Source organism: Gopherus flavomarginatus, chromosome 4 (assembly GCF_025201925.1).
Source record: "Gopherus flavomarginatus isolate rGopFla2 chromosome 4, rGopFla2.mat.asm, whole genome shotgun sequence".
In the NCBI taxonomy this organism is placed as follows: Eukaryota; Metazoa; Chordata; order Testudines; family Testudinidae; genus Gopherus; species Gopherus flavomarginatus.
In genome coordinates, this window is record NC_066620.1 from 162,875,762 (window position 1) to 162,894,621 (window position 18,860).

Below are 18,860 nucleotides of genomic sequence, written 5' to 3' on the forward strand. Positions count from 1 at the left end.
AAGAATAATAAATATATTTGGACCAGCAGTTCAACAATGTTTTACTTTTTTTTAAATAAATAAGATGAAAACTGTTTATGATATTTATTTTGTAAAAACGCCTTAATTTTTCTTACAAGTAGATAAAAAAGAGCCAATTCACATGGTAAGATGAAAGAGTAATTGCTGAATAATTTAATTAATACCTTTTACATGTAAAATTACCCTTTTTATCTTATGGATTCATATATTATATAATATTAAATATGATGGTTTTTGTATTAATGTACAAATACAAAATAAGCCTTGAAAAATTGTTGGGGCCGCCACACTCTTCTGAAAACATGAATGTGCTACTGGCCACAAAAAGGTTGGGGATCACTGTGTTAGATACTAAAGGATTGGCAATAGTGTCATTATTGGTTAAGATCTGAGTTATACTTTGGCCTGGCTATCTAGCTGACCTTTTGAGATCTCTGTTGATGAAATTGGTTTTAAATAACCACTCATCATTAAGTCTAATGTCCGTGTGGTGAAACAAGGGCTGGGATGCGTAAGGAGACTGCAGTTTGGACTCTTGTTAGCCGGTGTGGTGAGACAGAAATTTACTTGTGCTTATGGCTTGGTATATCTAATAATAGAATGACCACCTGTTTTGGGGTGAGTCTGCTCTATTTCTAAGCAGTTTGTCCTGAATCTGGTATCCTCAGCTGTGACTAGGGCTGGCTTTAGGAAGTGTGGGGCCCAATTCGAACAGTTTTGACAGGGCCCCGGCAGGGATGATTTAAAAAAAAAAACCCACGTGAAAAACACGTTGGGCTTGTACTCACCGGGAGGTGCTCCAAGTCTTCAGCGGCACTTCTTCAGCGGGTCCTTCACTCGCTCCAGGTCTTCAGCGGCACTGAAGGACCTGCTGCTGAAGTGCCGCTGAAGACCCGGAGCGCCGCTAGGTGAGTAAAAATTAAAATGGCACCTCTAGCCGGGGAAGGGATTCTCAATGGGTGTGGGGCCCTCTTGCGCGGGGCCCGATTTGGGGGAATTGGTGGAATAGGCCTAAAGCCGGCCCTGGCTGTGACCCACTGAGGCACGGTGATATCTGGTCATTCCCCTCATCATCTAAAGTCTGTGGATTATATCTATTGCAATATGTACTTATACTGATATTAGTACTTGGTACAATCCCAAGTCTGCAGATAATAAAGGGAATACGCAGAAGAATGGAATAAATACAACTGAACACTCTTATACACCCACAGCACTCCCTTCTAAGCTTTAATTTGGCTGGCAGTCTGATGCCAGTAATGTAAAGGTAAATTGTAGTAAAATCTTTTTGACATTTTTGAAATATATAATTACCCAGAATTCATAATTTACTATTCTGACATCAAACAAAATGCTAAATTATGACTTCTTGGTTCTTTCAAAGCCTCATTTATGTCTAAAAAGAGATATAAAGAATTCTGTTCTTTATCTACTTTATTAAATTTCCTATTTCTTTTGATCCTTCAGTAACTTTTTAGGGTGAGATTTTTAGGCTGGGATTTTTAAAGGACACTATAGGAGTTAGGCATCCAACTCCCACCAAAATTTAATTATTATATCTCCTAACTGAAATATATTTACAACCTGAACTATAGTTTAGCAATATTTTTTTGCCATTTACTCCCCTGGTCCGTGCCCTCAGAATTTCTCTATGTTTTTAAAGGAAAAACAAATAAACAACCAAAAATTAGTTTTTCCTGGCTATGTCTACTAAACGTTTAGGGACCAGTTCTGCCTCACTGATATCAGCACAAATTTTGCCATTGATATTAATGGGAACAGAATCAAGTTCTTACTAATTTTGCTGAGCTGAGTGTAACCCCATCTGCTAAGTCCATAAACAGAAACCACTTATATCAAGCCGTTTCTCAAGGCTGTTTCTACCAAAAGTTTTTGCAGTCTCTGTGAGTCTTGGAGAGGCTACTTTGGGGCTATTGGACTGATGACAGTATGAATGATTTGTAGCAAAATAACTCCTTGTTTAAGCAGCCAACCTTTCAAAAAATACTCAAAGCCACTACTGCCTTTCATGAAAGAAAGACAGATTAAAAATGGAATTTCTAGTCCAAACTGTTTTTGAGATATGTGCTACTTTTTTTCCTACAAATTAAAAAAAATCATTTTTCTACACTCTACATTTTAATAATACTCTGTTCAATTCATGTCAAATTGGGATGCATATTTTTCCAGTGGATGAGGGCCCCACACAAGAAATCTTAGAGACTGTTTTATTTTGAGCAAAGAGGTTTGTGTATGTGGGAGAGAGAGAGAGAAAGACAGAAAATTGGGAATATAATGGAAAGCTGGGTAAAACCTTAACTCTGGAGAAATTACTGTCTTTCTAAAATAGAGATAATTCATTTTCAATTATATTTCCATACACACATGTATATGCATGCTTTACATTAATCACATCAGGATTATTTTATGAATTATCACAGAACCCTCCATTTAATAAGTGATATACTGTCTGTACACTGTTTTTTCTTAATATCGTCCTTTAAGTAAATCTGCACTCTGAGAAAAGTGCATGTAAAATTCCCTGATGAAGCAAAAAACAATACCTGATATGGAAGTCCTGCCGAACTTTTATTATTAAGGACTTGATATATTAATACAGGCAGCACATTATGTTGAAATAACCACTGTGGCCCATGGCACAGGAAGAGTTAATCTAATATGCAAAATACAAAATTCACATCAAATGCACTATACATCACTCCTGTGCTCTTTTAATGAGCTTTAATTATTTGAATTGCAGAAGCAATGGCAGAATGACTTAAGTATCTAAACATCCTGGGTAGATTTTCAAATGAAAGGAACTAGAATAAACAATGCTGCAGGACTGTTTGATCTAAAAAAGAAGAATAATAAAAATATCACCACTGAGAATGGAAAGTTACTAGAATAATAATTATAAAAAAGACTTCTGTACTTTTGACACACTATGTTGTTCTCCGACATATGTTCACTTAAATGTAGCTGAGTCTTTTTGCCCTATTACACGTCACTCTATTTACAATTAATGTTTACTGTGCTTCTAATACACCTACTGAGCAGATTTAACTTGCTCTTGGGGCAAATAGATGATGCTGAACACTGACTAAAATACATCAGCTGAATCATTACCCTGTTCTACAGAATTTCTCTTACCTGGACACCATCAGATGCAGGGATATAACTTGCCCTTTTAAATGTGTCTGTCACATTTCTGAGAATTTCCACAGAAATCAGAAGATCCCCTGCATAAAAGTTTTTCCTCTGAGTTAAATCCAACAGTGTTTTGGTCACCTGGGACATTCCATCACCAGCCAGCATCCTCTGTCCTTTGGCAAGATGCTCTTTAATCTGTGCCAATGAGAAGAGTGAAATAAATATCAGAACCTACTTTACTGCATTTAAAAATGTCTCAGCCACAATAAACATAATATAATCCATACATCCTTAGGAACTTCAAGAATCCCACTTCTCTAACAACCAATATATTTTGTATTAAAGATGAGACCAAATAACTTTAGAACAGGATAAAATTAGAAGTATGTGATTTCTCACTGATTATTAGATCATTTAGTTTGACCTCCTTTATATCACAGACCATTACATTTCACACCGTTACCCCTGCATTGAGCCCAAAGATTTCTCAATGCCTACTGGCCACAGTATGATCATGTATTTCCAGTTTTTTTCCAGAGCAGCAGCTGTAGAGCCATTCTGCCTGATTCAGATACAATGGCTCAGGAACCATGTGGGAACAAGGGCCAAAGCAGCCCTTTAAAAGCTTGCAGCACATGCTATCAGCCTTGCCAGCCCAGCTTGGTTGATCAATGTGGAAACAGAGGCAAAGACATGGACCTGTCATTGACCATCCTGTCCCCTTTGAGGGCACTAACATTATTAGAGGTGCAATCCCAGAACAAACCTTGTGCTCAAGAAGTTAGAAAACTGGAACTGTGAATAGCTCCTGTGCAGCAATCAAGGAGAGGGGGCTTATTTTGCCTGCTCACCCCCTGCAGATTTGTGCAGGGCCAGTGAAAAATGTTGCTCATAGTGTGCATAGAGATGGAAGACTATGTCGATCCTTGGCTGGAAACTGAACTTGTGGATTTCAATTATTTCTAAAGTCAACTCAATATTTAAGTAAGATGTGCAGCATATCACAAAGAGGGATGTCATAAGGCCAGCATGTGCTGAAAAAGAATGCAGAGGTTTTAAGAAACTTGTTTTTTGTACCATATGAAAGTGCAAGTTCCTCTGAATCCAAGATAAGTTGAAAAAAGTTAAAGTAGCCCAGACAGACCTTCACTCTATCCAAGATAGCTACAGAGGCAACTTAAAAGTTAGCAACCAAACTGACTGACACCACCTCTGAAAATGTACTTTCAATTGCTTTTCATCTTGGCCTGATTACTCACATCCAAAGGAAAGAAGACTGATGTAATGCAATGTGATGGTGGCATGGAATGACGGGAATAAATGTACCCTACATTACCTTCCACTGCCGCTCTCTGTTTTGTTGTTTTAATTTCAAAGAAGAAAAAAAAACTGTAACAAAAAATGCAGTACAGGAAAAAAATCAACAATGTTTTAAGGAAAGTAATATATAAAATGCAAGTACATTCTGACACACAACATTTAAATATTATTCACACTATAGTATAGTCTCATTTGGGCTACCTCCTTAAATGCTGTTGAGATATACTAGATACACTCGGCATAGCTGGGTGTTGGGTGCACAAAAGTGGTCAGCTCTAAGCCACTTTGGGGCTTTTCAATTCTGGGACAAAACCCCAGCGTAACTTAAAAATCAGCCTCAGGCTGTTCCATGTTAAACTCAGCTGCTCATCACTCCCAGGGACCTTTCCAGTATCAGGAAAATATATATATATATATATAGAGAGAGAGAGAGATACCTTACCTATCTCATAGAGCTGGAAGGGACATTGAGTGATTGGTCATTGAATCCAGCCCACTGCCTTCACTAGCAGGACCAAGTATTGATTTTGCCCTAGATCCTCAGTGGCCCCCACAAGGACTGAGCTCACAAACCTGGGTTTAGCAGGTCAATGCTCAAACCACTGAGCTATCCCTGACAAAGCCCCAGGAATCCTCTGGGTATAGAGGCAGCTCTAAACCAGCCAAGGATTGCACCTATTTTGGGGGGCAGGGGAATGCTCAGTGGTTTTCATCTCCCAGGTTATCAGCTGCTACAGGCAGAATAGGGTGAGGATCTGATTCTATATGTTAACTACAAGAATGAGGGGATAAAAGCATTATTATTCAGTTTCAACACACAAGTATTAGTAATATTAATGTAGGCAAATGAATTCTTTAGACAAATGTTTCAGAAGAATGCCTCCTTCAGTGTACAGAAAACCGAAAAGGGTAATTAGGCGAGAAACTTGTTTACAGAATTCATTTTCTTCAGTTTCCATCAGACTTAAGAGAGGGTATTTAAAATTAGCTTGTAAGAAAACAAACAGTATGAAATGGGCATGAGAGAGGATAGAAGCTCTTGGGATTTAGGCATTGGACTGGGGGGTTCAGCAGACCTGGCTTCAATTCCTGTTGATACCACAGACTTTCTAGGTGACCTGGAGTGAGTCATTTCATCTCTCTATCCTTCAGTTCCTTGTCTCTAAGCTTGGGATAATTAAACTTCTCTCCCCCATTAGGGTGACGTGAAATACATCCATTAAGGTTACAAATGCAATGGTGATGGGGACCATATAAGCATCCAGACAGATACTTGCACATGTTGGGAGAGACCATTCCTGCATTGGCCAAAACCACTGGGGAGGGAAAGTGATTCACGTGTGCAAGACAAAAAATATGTAATAGAGACACTGTTCTATCCCTCAGTTTGTTTGCTACTGGCTGTCTTAGCTGCACATCTATAAGTTCACAATAACTGCTTTTCAACAAAACAAACATTGTGAATCCAAATACAGATTCAAGACTCCTTGTCCCTGGCCACATGTCTTCCTTTCCCCTTTTATATTCCATGACACACACACTTGAGAAGCAGCAGAACTCAAAGTCAGAATCTGTAAGTTCTGTTCTTGACTGTGCTCCTGATTCTATGGCCATGGGCAAGTTACTTAACTTCTCGGTACCCACCCACCCATCCCCACCAGTAAAACAAAGATAATACCTATCTACATAACTGAGAGATGGGGGCTCCAATATTAATTAGCTGGAGTTAAATTGGGGACTGCAGGCTTGGGTAAGAGAGTAAGAACCTTGCTTACATCTCTACCTGGGCTACCTAAACATGGTTACTTCTTTTTGGAAACAGACAAGGAGTGAGTGGGAAGGGTGGTAAATGAGGGAAGCCTTGTCTCCAGCCCTCCTATGTTTGTGTGGAGGTGGTATGGTACCAGTATATGCTGATATAAAATATTACTACCCCAGGAGAAAGGGAAAGCAGAGAGGAAATTGTGGCCACAGCTCCTTCATGGAATGCTCCTACTGTAGGGCCTAACAAGAGGCACTATGGGCTGTATCCTTGTGACAAATTGAGCCCTTGTGACAAAATCTAGCAGCGGCTATCAGCTGCCTAACAATATTATGTTTTTTGTCGGCTTGGCAACAGAGGAGAGTTTTAAGGAGGGATTTGAAAGAAGATGGTGATGTGGCTTTGAGGTCCCCGCAAACATCAACAAAGCCTGGCTGTTCTCTTTGAAGATCTCCTTTGTCTTGATGCCTACTCAGCTACCCACTCAACAGTGGCTAGCTGTGGCCACTGCTTATCATGCTGACCACTATTGTCTTATTGTTATCTTGTTATCTTGTGTTCCACCCATTCATGTATCCACTTGTCATCTTTCATCTTAGATTACAGACTGTCGTGGGTGGAGACCATCTTTGTTCAGCACCTAGCCCAGCTGGGTCTTGATCCATGACTGGGGTCCTGAGGCGCTACCACAGTACAAATAATAAAGAACACTAATTCCTTTAATGTCTTTAAAGCTCTTGAACATATAAGGCACTGTAGGGGTGTGTTTACACAACAGAACTTTACAAACTTGTAGCTGTACCAGTGGGAGCCCTAGCACAGCCATAGCTCCCAAAGCAAGACACATTTTTACTACATGCTGACATGGTGGTAAAAATGGTCCCAGCAGCAGGAGCTTTGCCGACACTAATGTTCTCCCAGGCAATTGGATTTTATAAAACTAAATAGTGGAAAGTATTAGATTTTGGGGCCAAATTTAGGAATGGCATAAATGGTGGAGGAAGTTACAATATCATGAAGCAACGAGAGTGCAAATGAGTGAGAGTTAGTGGAAGGGTGCAGCTGTAGCCAGAAGAGCAACTAGCAGGAGGAAATAGGAAGGTGTAAAATACAGCAACCTCCCCACCACCAATGTATCTTAGCAAAATATAATGCTCGCCACCATTTACACCACCCCTGATTTGCTGCATAGCAAATGTGGTGTGTGTCTGCATGCGATGCAGAAAGTGGTGCAATATAATGACTGCCATTTCCATAACTGCACTTTGTCCTTGTTGTCCTACTGTAGTATGGTTCTCAAATCCCCTATCCATGCCATGCAGGTTCATTGCTGTTGTGTGAAACAAGTGAGCATACTTTCACAGTACTGCATGAATCTGCAGACAAATACCTTGAATGGATTACTTATCTTAGGCATGTAGCTGCTACGCACCACTTTAATCACAGGCGAGATCCTCAGCTGGTGTAAACTGGCATAGTTCTATTACCTTTAATGGAGCTAGGTAAATTTATACCACCTGAGAATCTGGCCCCAGATGACTAGTACTCTGCATGTGTACTGTAAGTGACAGTCAGGCTTAAAGGGAGTTAGATATGCCTAGTTATGTCATGCAGCTCTGTGAAAAACGTAGCAACCTGGGCCCTGTGATTAGGCCGACCTCATCCCCAGTCTAGCTGCAGCTAGGTGGATGGAAGAATTCTTCCATCAATGTAGTTACCACCTCTCGAATGGTGGATTAACTACATCAGCCAACAGAAAAACCCCTTCTGTAGACACAGCCTCAGGGTGAGGATGCAGATTGTTCTCATCAGAAGGCCCAGACAATAAAAGTTAATATTTTTCTCTACATCCTGGTTATTGTCTATGCCACCAGGATTATTCACTGCCTTCCATTACCCGAGAAAGTTACTCTGGACAACACTCAAGGTCTTTCTAGCATTCTGTGGAGGTCATTTTTTAGTAGCCTTCCAGGCAAGCTCATTGAAAATAAAGTTTATGAGCCGAGAGATGGTGAAATGAAGCAGCTGTTAAAGTGATACTTCAATTGTCAGCCCTGCCTGTAGCAGCACGTATGGCATATCTACATTCTTGAAAAAATTACTGAAATGTTTAGCTGGACATTGACTCAAGAGTTCAGCCTGTCTACATCTCTTGATTTGTCAGTATCTATGACCCATCTAAAGGGTATAAAAATTAACCTTGACAATGTCAAACCTAGGCCTGTAGTATCACACTGATAATTTATATACAGTACTATAGTTACAGTAAATCTGAATAGCTATACTCAGTCTAAAAAGACTCCTATCAGCTAATATTCAAACAAATGATAAAAGATTCTAAGTGATCAGTTTAAAGAATCACTAAGAATATTCTCATCCTTTATTTGTTTTTAATTTTGCCATTTGATGACTTGAGTTAATGATTTGGTATTGCTAATACCATTGGTGCATTTTAATGTAGGAACTCTACATAAAAAAAAAATTAGTTGAAAAAAAATATCCTAAAATATTTTTTCTGATCTGTAAAAGACTTTGTTTTGTATCTTCACACTCCAGCTAGTCCTAAATGATAAATTAATTTAACATTAAACTTTGTAGAGTCTTAACCTGAGATTTCAACACACTTATGGTATGTCCACACTGCAATTAGACACCTGTGGCTGGCCTGTGCCAGCTGACTTGGGCTTGTGGGACTCAGGTGAAGGAGTTGTTTAACTGTGAAGTAGATATTCAGGCTTGGGCTGCAGCCTGAGCTCTGAGACCTTCCCACCTTGCAGGCTCCAGGCCGAGCCAGAATGTCTATTCCACAATTAAACAGCCCCTTAGCCCAAGTTCTTTAGCCCCAGTCAGCTGGTTCAGGCCAGCCATGCGTTATTAATTGCAGTGTAGACATATCCTTAATGAACATTAATTAATTATTTTATCCTTACCACACTCCTGGCATGTCATTATTATTATACCAATCTTATGTCTAGAAGGAATTGAGGCTCAAAGAGGTTTTATCTAAAATTATCAATATGAGTATCTAAAGTTAGGCACCTAAGTAAATGGCCTAAAAATATATCCGTGTCTTACAGACCTATTCCAGTAGACATATATGCCATTCTAGGCTGCACTGAACTCATTCAGCATAGCAGTGTTTAACCTTTAACTTGGTGTCTCTGCAACGAATCTGTCCCTTTGATACTTGAACTGAAGGAGAGAAAAACATGTTAACAGTCCTTAATTTGGTTTCAGGAATATGAAATCAAAGTTCCATATATTTTTCTTTCAACTAATTTATTATTATTTTATTAATTTATAATTAAGGATTTTTAATGGAAACAAATTGAGTCTAAAATGGCTTTAAGAGTCCAAGAGTATTACTTCATTCTTTTTAAAATTATGATGGTAGCACCTAAAGTCTCAGGTAAATATAAAGAACATAAAAACACAGAAGAGCAATATTCCTCTTTGTGAATATTTACAATCTAATTTCATATAACAGTCATCTCTCCTTTTTGGCATTAAAAGGCTTTTATTAAAGGGATTGCTAATGCAATGAATAACTTTTTTCAAATACGTTATAGTGAAATGAGTTGGTGGTGCCAGTCCAGGTCAAAGTAGATAGCTGCATATTTAAAAAACCACCACCGCAGGTTGCACTCTTGTAAAAAATGTCATCAGAGTCAAAGAATTTAATGGACATGAAAACTGAATTTTCTTCTTTCCTCTAGATCAGCAGTTCTCAACCAGGGGTACATGTACCCCTGGGGATATGCAGAGGTGTTCCAGGGGGTACTCAACTCATCTAGATATTTGCCTAGTTTTACAAGAGGCAACATAAAAAGCACTCTCGAAGTCAGTACAAACTAAAATTTCATACAATGACTTATTTAAACTGCTCTATATACTGTACACTGAAATGTAAGTACAATATTTATCATCCACTTTTTTATATATATAATTATAAGGTAAAAATGAGAAAGTAGACAATTTTTCACTACTAGTGTACTTTTGTATTTTTATGTCTGATTTTGTAAGCAAGTAGTTTTTAAGTGAGGTGAAACTTGTGGGCATGCAAGACAAATCTGACTCCCCTGAAATGGGTACAGTAGTCTGGGAAGGTTGAGAGCCATTGCTCTAAATGTGATCCCTCACAGTCATGACTGGAAGCTCACTGGAAGAAGAATGTAGAAACTGCCACTGCATCTGTTCTGTGGAGTTACTGGATTCTCCTCTCACATGCATCAGATTTACACCAGTGCAACTCTATTGTCTGTGGTGCACTTAAATGGAGAATTGTTTTCACTGTATAGAGCATTTCCGCCCTGGTGTCATTCGGTTACCAAAACAGTTTATTGAAAGAAAAAGGAATGTATGAGCATACATGCCGCTCCACAACATACATAGTTCACTGGCAAGCTGAATCTTTGCATATAAACCAGACAAACTGTATGTGTTCAGCCCTTACCATACAGTGCATGTTGCAGAAAATCTCAGAAAATCAGCTACTGCCGGTGCTGCTCTTGTATATTGTTAGATGAAGAATGAGAATAGCCCAGAGAGCTCCTAAATTCTAATTGCCCTCCCTCTATCCCCCAATAGGAGGCTTTCAAGAGATTTTTACAAGTGTCACCCATTCCACAGTCTTCTTTTTATTATACTATTATTAATTGCTTTATTGCCCCTAATTCCAGCCCTAGAGCTTTGGCCATCAAAGAAGCATCATGTGCAGCTGCATTCCCCTAGGATTGATTTTGATTACTACATACAAATGCACAAATATAGTAATTGATTTTTAGGGGATATGCATTGATGCATTCCTTAGTACAAATGGCCACAATTAAGCTTCTACATTTAAGTTCTCCCACAAAATTTAACAATAGGAAGGTTGTAGGATTTTTCTCCAATAATGGAAAAATGGCTTTGGGGGACACAATCACAAAAGGAAGTTCCATTTCTTTTGCTTTTCTTTTTTTTCTTGTTCAATTTGTCACTGAGTTTGTTGAACCGCATTTATATGATGTTTTAAGTATTGCCACTTAGGACTGCAGTTACCTGTGATTAATTCAACTCACATTGGAATGCTGTGTGAGAGGTGGTTGGGTTTTGTTTTTTTTAAACCAGAGGGTATATCTTTAAGTTTTGGCATTCTCTATGTATAATGCAAGTTGACAGGAGCAGGAGTTGAGGGGAAAGAGAATGAGGAATCTGAAGATTTGTTTTCATTTTATGACAGACATAGTATTGCTTGGGGGGGTAAGTCTCTCATGGATCTCCATATTGAGGGAACTGCCAAAGCTAGGGGGTATAGAGAGGGTATGTACTTCAAATAATTTGTCTTTCTTTTTACACAGTACATCCTGTTTATTGGGAATCCTCTTTAATATCTCTCTCTCTCTCTCTCTCTCTCTCCCTCTCTCGTTAATATAGGTAAATTATGCATTTATCTGATTATATATTGATGTGGTGGTTGAAATTCTAGTCACCTTGTTTGTGAGTACAAGGTAATCAGAATTTGGCCCAATTTGAGTACATTATTATTATATTACAGTAGTGTCCAGAGACCAATCAGATTGGGGCTCCGTCATGGCACACTGGACACACAGCAAAAACACGGTTCTTGCTCCAAAGAATTTACAATCTAAGTACAAGATGAGAGACAAGAGGGAGAAACAGCAAACAGGTGGGGAGAGCAAAAGGTAACAGAGGGATGATTATGTTGAGTGTAATGTACTGTAACCATTGTTTTCCAAGAGCCTAGCCAAATTCCTGAAATCGTTCTGCAAGGTACATTACAGTGAACAGTTTTACTGCGGTAATAGACTTTAAGGAACAACTGCATGAGTGCTTTCTTTATCTAGTTCTTAAATGGCCTTCATCTTTCTTTTTCCCTCTGTAGTGGAGTTCACCTGTCGGCTGCAGTGTTGGTTGGCTCAGAATATCAATGTGATCAGGGAGCACTCAGAGCTGATCACTGCTATAGCACAACTCAGCATTAGGGAGCAGTGGCAGAAACAACAGGAGAAAAGTTCACTTTACTTTTTTTTTTTTTGAAAGCAGACGTGATCAGAGGGATTGGGGAGGTGAGGCAGGAAAGTTTATTGATGTTACATGGGATTTAAAGAGAGGAGGTACAGAAATGGAAGGGAAGAAAGGCAAGGAGATGCAGGGGCTTTGGTGATTTCAACCACCTTTGCACCCTCCAGATCCTGGCTGCCCTGGGGACTGGCGAGGTGCTTGTTGTAATACAGAATACCTTGGAGGCCTGTCTAAGTTAGAGGAGATGCCCCGGACTACCCAGTATCTCCTGCACAGCCCTGTGTTCCAATCCCTAAGTCTCACCTCAGCACACCTGGGCTTGTGAGGGGATCCTCAGGAGGCAGCTTTCTGGGTTGCCCACATTAGGGAATCTTCCCACAGCCAGAGTCAGGGCTTTTAGGGCCCTTTATGCCTCTCTGGTCCTTTCATACTGCCAGCCCAGGGGCCAAAGCAAGGGTCAGTCTTTTTTGCCTTCAGGCTTTCTTTTAATGTAGGATTTCTAGAGGAAAGAGGAGACATAGAGCGTGGAGGGGAAGAGGGAACATTTATTTTTGTACTAATTTGAATGTATATTAGAGCAGCATATCTGAAACTGGGGACTGTGTGGTTCTGAGGGTACTCCAGGGGTTCTGTGGACAATGCTGATCAACTCCTCCCTTAACTCCAAGCCGGGAGATTTTAGGTGCTAAAAGTCCAGCAGCGCAACGAGGCTAAGGCAGGCTTCCTGCCTACCCTCATTCTGTGCCACTCCCAGAAGCGGCCAGCATGTCCCTGCGGCCCCTAGGGAAGGGAGGGCGGGGGGGGGTCTCCACACGCTGCCGCTGACGTGACCTCCAACTCCACAGCTGTCATTGGCCGGGAACTACAGCCAATGGGAGCTGCGGGGTTGGGGCCTGCGAGCAGGAGCAGCACATGGAGACCCCTACCCACCCCCTGCCTAGGAGCCACTGCCAGAGGAATATGCCAGTCACTTTTGGGAGCTGCCCAAGGTAAGTGCTGCCCACCCGGAGCCCACACCCCCAACCCCCTGCACCAGCCCAGAGCCTGCACCCAAACTCCCTCCCAGAGCCCACACCCTCACCCCCACACCCAAATTCCCTCCCAAAGCCAGAACCCCTTCTTGCATCCAACCATCCCTGCCCCAGCCTGGTGAAAGTGAGTGAGGGTAGGGGAGAGTGAGCGATGGAGGGATGGAGCATGGACTGAGTGAGGGGGGTGGGAAGAGGTGGGGCAGAGATGTGGTCCTGGGGGAAGGTGTGGAGTTGGGGTAGGGCTTGGGGCTGAGTATGGGGGTTTAGGGGGCCACAAAAATGTTAAATCAAAATGGAGTTCCTGGGGTTGCTAAAGTTTGAGAACCGCTGTATTAGAGGGATTAAATGAGGCTTCAAAGGAATTACTTGCCAAGAAACAGGAAGAGCTCATTTTTACATTTCTTTGTACCAGATTCTGAAGCTCATATGTGAGGAAAAACTCTCTGCATCAACACTATACTCTGCCAAGAAAGGGTGAAAAGAGGGTAAGCGAAATGAGCCTATGCTGGACTTCTCCATTCCTTTAAGTCCATTCCTCTTCCAGTATGGGGCTAGGGAGAAAGGGAGAATTCTCCACCATAGGTTTTCTCTCTGCATAGTTGTAGTTGCTAAATGGTACCCAGTAGTTGCCTTGTTTTTCTTGATCCTCTTTTTCTCTTTCTTCACCTGCTGGCTACTTCCTCATTTTGTTCAGCACAGTGGGGAGCCAGAGACAGGAAATGAAAGAACATAAGAACATAACATAAGAATGGCCATACTGGGTCAGACCAAAGGTCCATCTAGCCGAGTATCCTGTCTACTGACAGCCAATGCCAGGTGCCCCAGAGGGAGTGAACCTAACAGGTAATGATCAAGTGATCTCTCTCCTGCCATCCATCTTCACCCTCTGACAAACAGAGGCTAGGGACACCATTCCTTACCCATCCTGGCTAATAGCGATTAATGGACTTAACCTCTATAAATTAATCCAGTTCTCTTTTAAACGCTGGTATAGTCCTAGCCTTCACAACCTCCTCAGGCAAGGAATTCCACAAGTTGACGGTGCACTGTGTGAAGAAGAACTTCCCTTTATTTGTTTTAAGCCTGCTGCCCATTATTTTCATTTGGTGCCCCCTAGTTCTTGTATTATGGGAATAAGTAAATAACTTTTCCTTATCTAATTTCTCCGCATCACTCATGATTTTATATACTTCTATCTATATCCCTTAGTCTCCTCTTTTCCAAACTGAAAAATCCCAGCCCCTTTAACCTCTCCTCATATGGGACCCATTCCAAACCTCTAATCATTTTAGTTGCCCTTCTCTGAACCTTTTCTGGTGCCAGTATATTTTTTTTGAGATGAGGAGACCACATCTGTAGGCAGTATTCAAGATGTGGGCATACCATCGATTTATATAAGGGCAATAATATATTCTCTGTCTTATTCTCTATCCCTCTTTTAATGATTCCTAACATCTTGTTTGCTTTTTTGACTGCCTCTGCACACTGCATGGATGTCTTCAGAGAACTATCCATGATGACTCCAAGATCTTTTTCCTGATTCGTTGTAGCTAAATTAGCTCCCATCATATTGTATGTATAGTTGGGGTTATTTTTTCCAATGTGCATTACTTTACATTTATCCACATTAAATTTCATTTGCCATTTTGTTGCCCAATCACTTAGTTTTGTGAGATTTTTTTTTTATGTTCTTCACAGTCTGCTTTGGTCTTAACTATCTTGAGCAGTTTAGTATCATCTGCAAACTTTGCCACCTCACTGTTTACCCCTTGCTCCAGATCATTTATGAATAAGTTGAATAGGATTGGTCCTAGGACTGACCCTTGGCGAACACTACTAGTAACCCCTCTCCATTCTGAGAATTTACCATTTATTCCTACCCTTTGTTCCCTGTTTTTTAACCAGTTCTCAGTCCATGAAAAGACCTTCCCTTTTATCCCATGACAACTTACTTTACGTAAGAGCCTTTAGTGAGGGACCTTCTAAAAGGCTTTCTGGAAATCTAAGTACACTATGCCCACTGGATCCCCCTTGTCCACATGTTTGTTGACCCCTTCAAAGAACTCTAATAGATTAGTAAGACACGATTTCCCTTTACAGAAACTATGTTGACTTTTGCCCGACAATTTATGTTCTTCTAGGTGTCTGACAATTTTATTCTTTACTATTGTTTCAACTAATTTGCCCGGTACAGACGTTAGACTTACCAGTCTGTAATTACCGGGATCACCTCTGGAGCCCTTTTAAAATATTGGCATTATATTAGTTATCCTCCAGTCACTGGATACAGAAGCCAATTTAAAGGACAGGTTACGAACCATAGCTAATAGTTTTGCAACTTCACATTTGAGTTCTTTCAGAACTCTTAGGTGAGTGCCATCTAGTCCTGGTGGAAGCAAAATGTGGAACCAGGGAAAGGGGGAGCAAGGATGGCACTGATCAGGGGTTTTGAGAGATGAGGGAAAAAGCATATGTCGCAACCTCTTGCCAAGCTATGAAGGTGACAGAACAGGGTCTACTGCTGCAGTTCCCTGAGCCCACAGCCTGGTAATGGGAAGATGATTCAACATGAACTGAAGTACGAGTGGGGCCTCGTGACAGCAATAAGGGAACTGCAAGTTCAAATCACTGCAAAAATAACTGAGTCAGCTCTACCCTGTAACCACGTAAAAAGAGATGAACCAGTAAACTCGCAGGGGAAGCAATACATTGTCTGGAAGCAGAGCAGTCATTTCATTGAGGAATACACTGACTGGCTGATAAGCTGCCCTTGTAATATAATTTGGAAAAATGAAATCAGTTCCAATGAGCTGCAGCTGAGGCAAATCATTATTCACCTCAGAGTTGGTTTGATCAAATTATATTTCAGCCTACCAATTGCAATATAGTGAATAATATTGCTGCTCCCTTTAGAGGGAGAAGGGCCTGATAATAATATTGCTGAGCAGGAAGCGAAAGCAAAATTATGGCATGAACTAGAAGGAGCAGAAAAGCAATTTTATGGGCTATATTATCATTTTCATATGCAAAAATTCATCTGCATAATTCCCAATACTCTAGGATGAGAATATATTCATGTAAGCAAAGTTGGGAAATGTGTTCTTGATGATACCACTATAAGATGGATTCATAACTGTTTGAAAGACCATGCTCAAAGAGTAATTATAATTGGTTCACTGTCAAACTGGCAGAACACATCTAGTAGGATCCTGCAGAGGTCTATCTGGTACAATTCAAGATTTTCATTAATGACCTGGTTAATGGTGTGGAAAGTATGCTTATAAAATATGTGGATGACACCAAACTGGGCAGGGCTGCAAGCACTTTGGAGAATTCAACCTTGACAAATTGGAGAACTGGTCTGTAATCAACAAGATGCAATTCAACAAAGACAAGTGCAAAGTATTACACTTGGGAAGGAAAAATCAAAATGGGGAATAACTGGCTAGGTGATAGTACTGCTAAAATGGATCTGGGAGTTACAATGGATCACAGATGACTCAACATTGTGATGCAGTTGCGAAAAAGGCTAATATCACTCTCGTATTAATGGAAGCGTTGTATGTAAGACAAGGGAGGTGGTATTAACAGGAGCGTTGTATATAAGACAAGGGAGGTAATTGTCTTGCTCTACTTGGCACTGGTGAGGCCTCAGAGTATTTTGTCGAGTTTGGGGCACTACATTTTAAGAAGATGTGGACAAACTGGAGAGTGTTCAGATGTTCAGATGAGAGCAAGAAAAATGGAAAAAGGTTTAGAAAACCTGACTGTAGCAGGGTGGTCACCCGCTCGGGCCTTAGAGGGCTTAAAACAGCCCAGGAGAGGGCTATGGCTGGGAGCAAGCAGTTCTCAGGCGGATTGGGGAAGCAGGCTCAGTTGTGGCCACGCCCCAGTCAGGGCCAGCTGGCCCTTATAAGAAGGCAGTGGGCCAAGAGTCTTTAGAGGGAGAAGGGCCTGGCTGCTGGAAAGCTGAACAGAGTACCTGAGGGGAGCAGGGCTGCAGAATAGGGCAAGGGATCTGGGGAGCTCCCACCCAGAAAAGCCCCAGGCTGTGGCCTTGTCAAAGGTACTAGGGTGCAAGGGCGCAGCCCAGGGTAGGCAGAGGCAGATGGTCCAAACTCTCCTTGCCGGTGATGAGTGGTTTTTACACTGCAGTCTGCCCCAGTGATTGGGTCTAGATGGTGACTGGCAGTAGCCCAAGACTGAGGCGAGGTGGGGATAGTGGGTGGGGGTTCCCCTGGGTGGGGAGACCCAGACAGCAGGTGTACTGCCAGGGGGCAGTGCCCAAGGATAAGGGGCACTGGGTCCAGGAGGGATACTGGAGCCAGCGGCAGCGAGGCACCAGCCTGCAGAGGGCGCACTGGGTCAAAAGAGCTAATTCCCAGGTTGACCAACAGAAGGTGATGCAAGAGTGAGTGTCGCACCATTACACTGACCTATGAGGAAAGGTTAAAAAAGCTGGTTATGTTTAGTCTTGACAAAAGAAGACTGAAGAGGGACCTGATAACAGTCTTCAAATGTGATAATGAGAATGGTGATCAATTGCTCTCCATATTCATTGAAGGTAAGACAAGAAGCAACCAGATTACTCTCCAGCAAGGGAGATTTAGTTTAGGTATTAGGAAAAAATATCTAATTATAAGGACAGCTAAGCATTGGAATAGGAAGTTTTTAAGAACAAGTTAGCTGATCACCTGTTAGGGATGATGTTGGCATTTTTGGTCCTGCCTCAGCATATGGGGCTGGTTTAGATGACCTTTCAAGGTCCCTTTCAGTCTTAGATTAATCACTTGAAACTAGTCAGTTATTTAAGAACATAAGAACGGCCGTACCGGGTCAGACCAAAGGTCCATATAGCCCAGTATCTGTCTACCGACAGTGGTCAATGCGAGGTGCCCCAGAGGGAGTGAACCTAACAGGCAATGATCAAGTGATCTCTCTCCTGCCATCCATCTCCATCCTCTGATGAACAGAGGCTAGGGACACCATTCTTTACCCTTCCTGGCTAATAGCCATTTATGGACTTAGCCACCATGAATTTATCCAGTTCCCTTTTAAACATTGTTATAGTCCCAGCCTTTCTTATGTGAATCTTTGCTCCCAGACTCCCAAGAGTTAACTGTTTTTCTAACTTCATCTCCTCTTTAGAATAAGAACCTGATTTTCATGTATTCATGCCTGATTCAGGAGATTAATTACACAAGTTGGCACAAAATACTAGTGTTGGGCATCTAAGTGTCTAAATATGGAATTTTAGTCATCTAAATTTGAAAATTGGGCTCCATTCATTCTTTGTTAGATTTAGAAAATAGGAAACAATGGAGAGATTTTCAGATATTTCTGATGACATTCAGAAAGCAAGACATATTATGTGCTTTCATAGACATCACTATTTATTAGCATTTTCAGCACAATATACACATATTATGCAGTCTTTAAACGGCCAAGAGCCACTTCAAGGAATTTCACTTTAAATGCACAGGTTGCTCTATCTTTGATGTGGAGCAGTGACATGTTATCAAGATTATCTTGTCTTTTCCAAAAACTAT

General features: G+C 41.1%; 1 protein-coding gene across 1 annotated transcript in view; it reads right to left on the minus strand.

Annotated features, from left to right (window-relative positions):
- Positions 1-18,860, minus strand: part of ADGRB3 (adhesion G protein-coupled receptor B3) — a 636,306-nt gene that overhangs the window by 293,616 nt on the left and 323,830 nt on the right. The window contains exon 10 of the mRNA XM_050951631.1: positions 3,175-3,369. Coding sequence (XP_050807588.1) covers positions 3,175-3,369 — 195 coding nt within the window. The remainder of the gene's footprint in view (positions 1-3,174; positions 3,370-18,860) is intronic.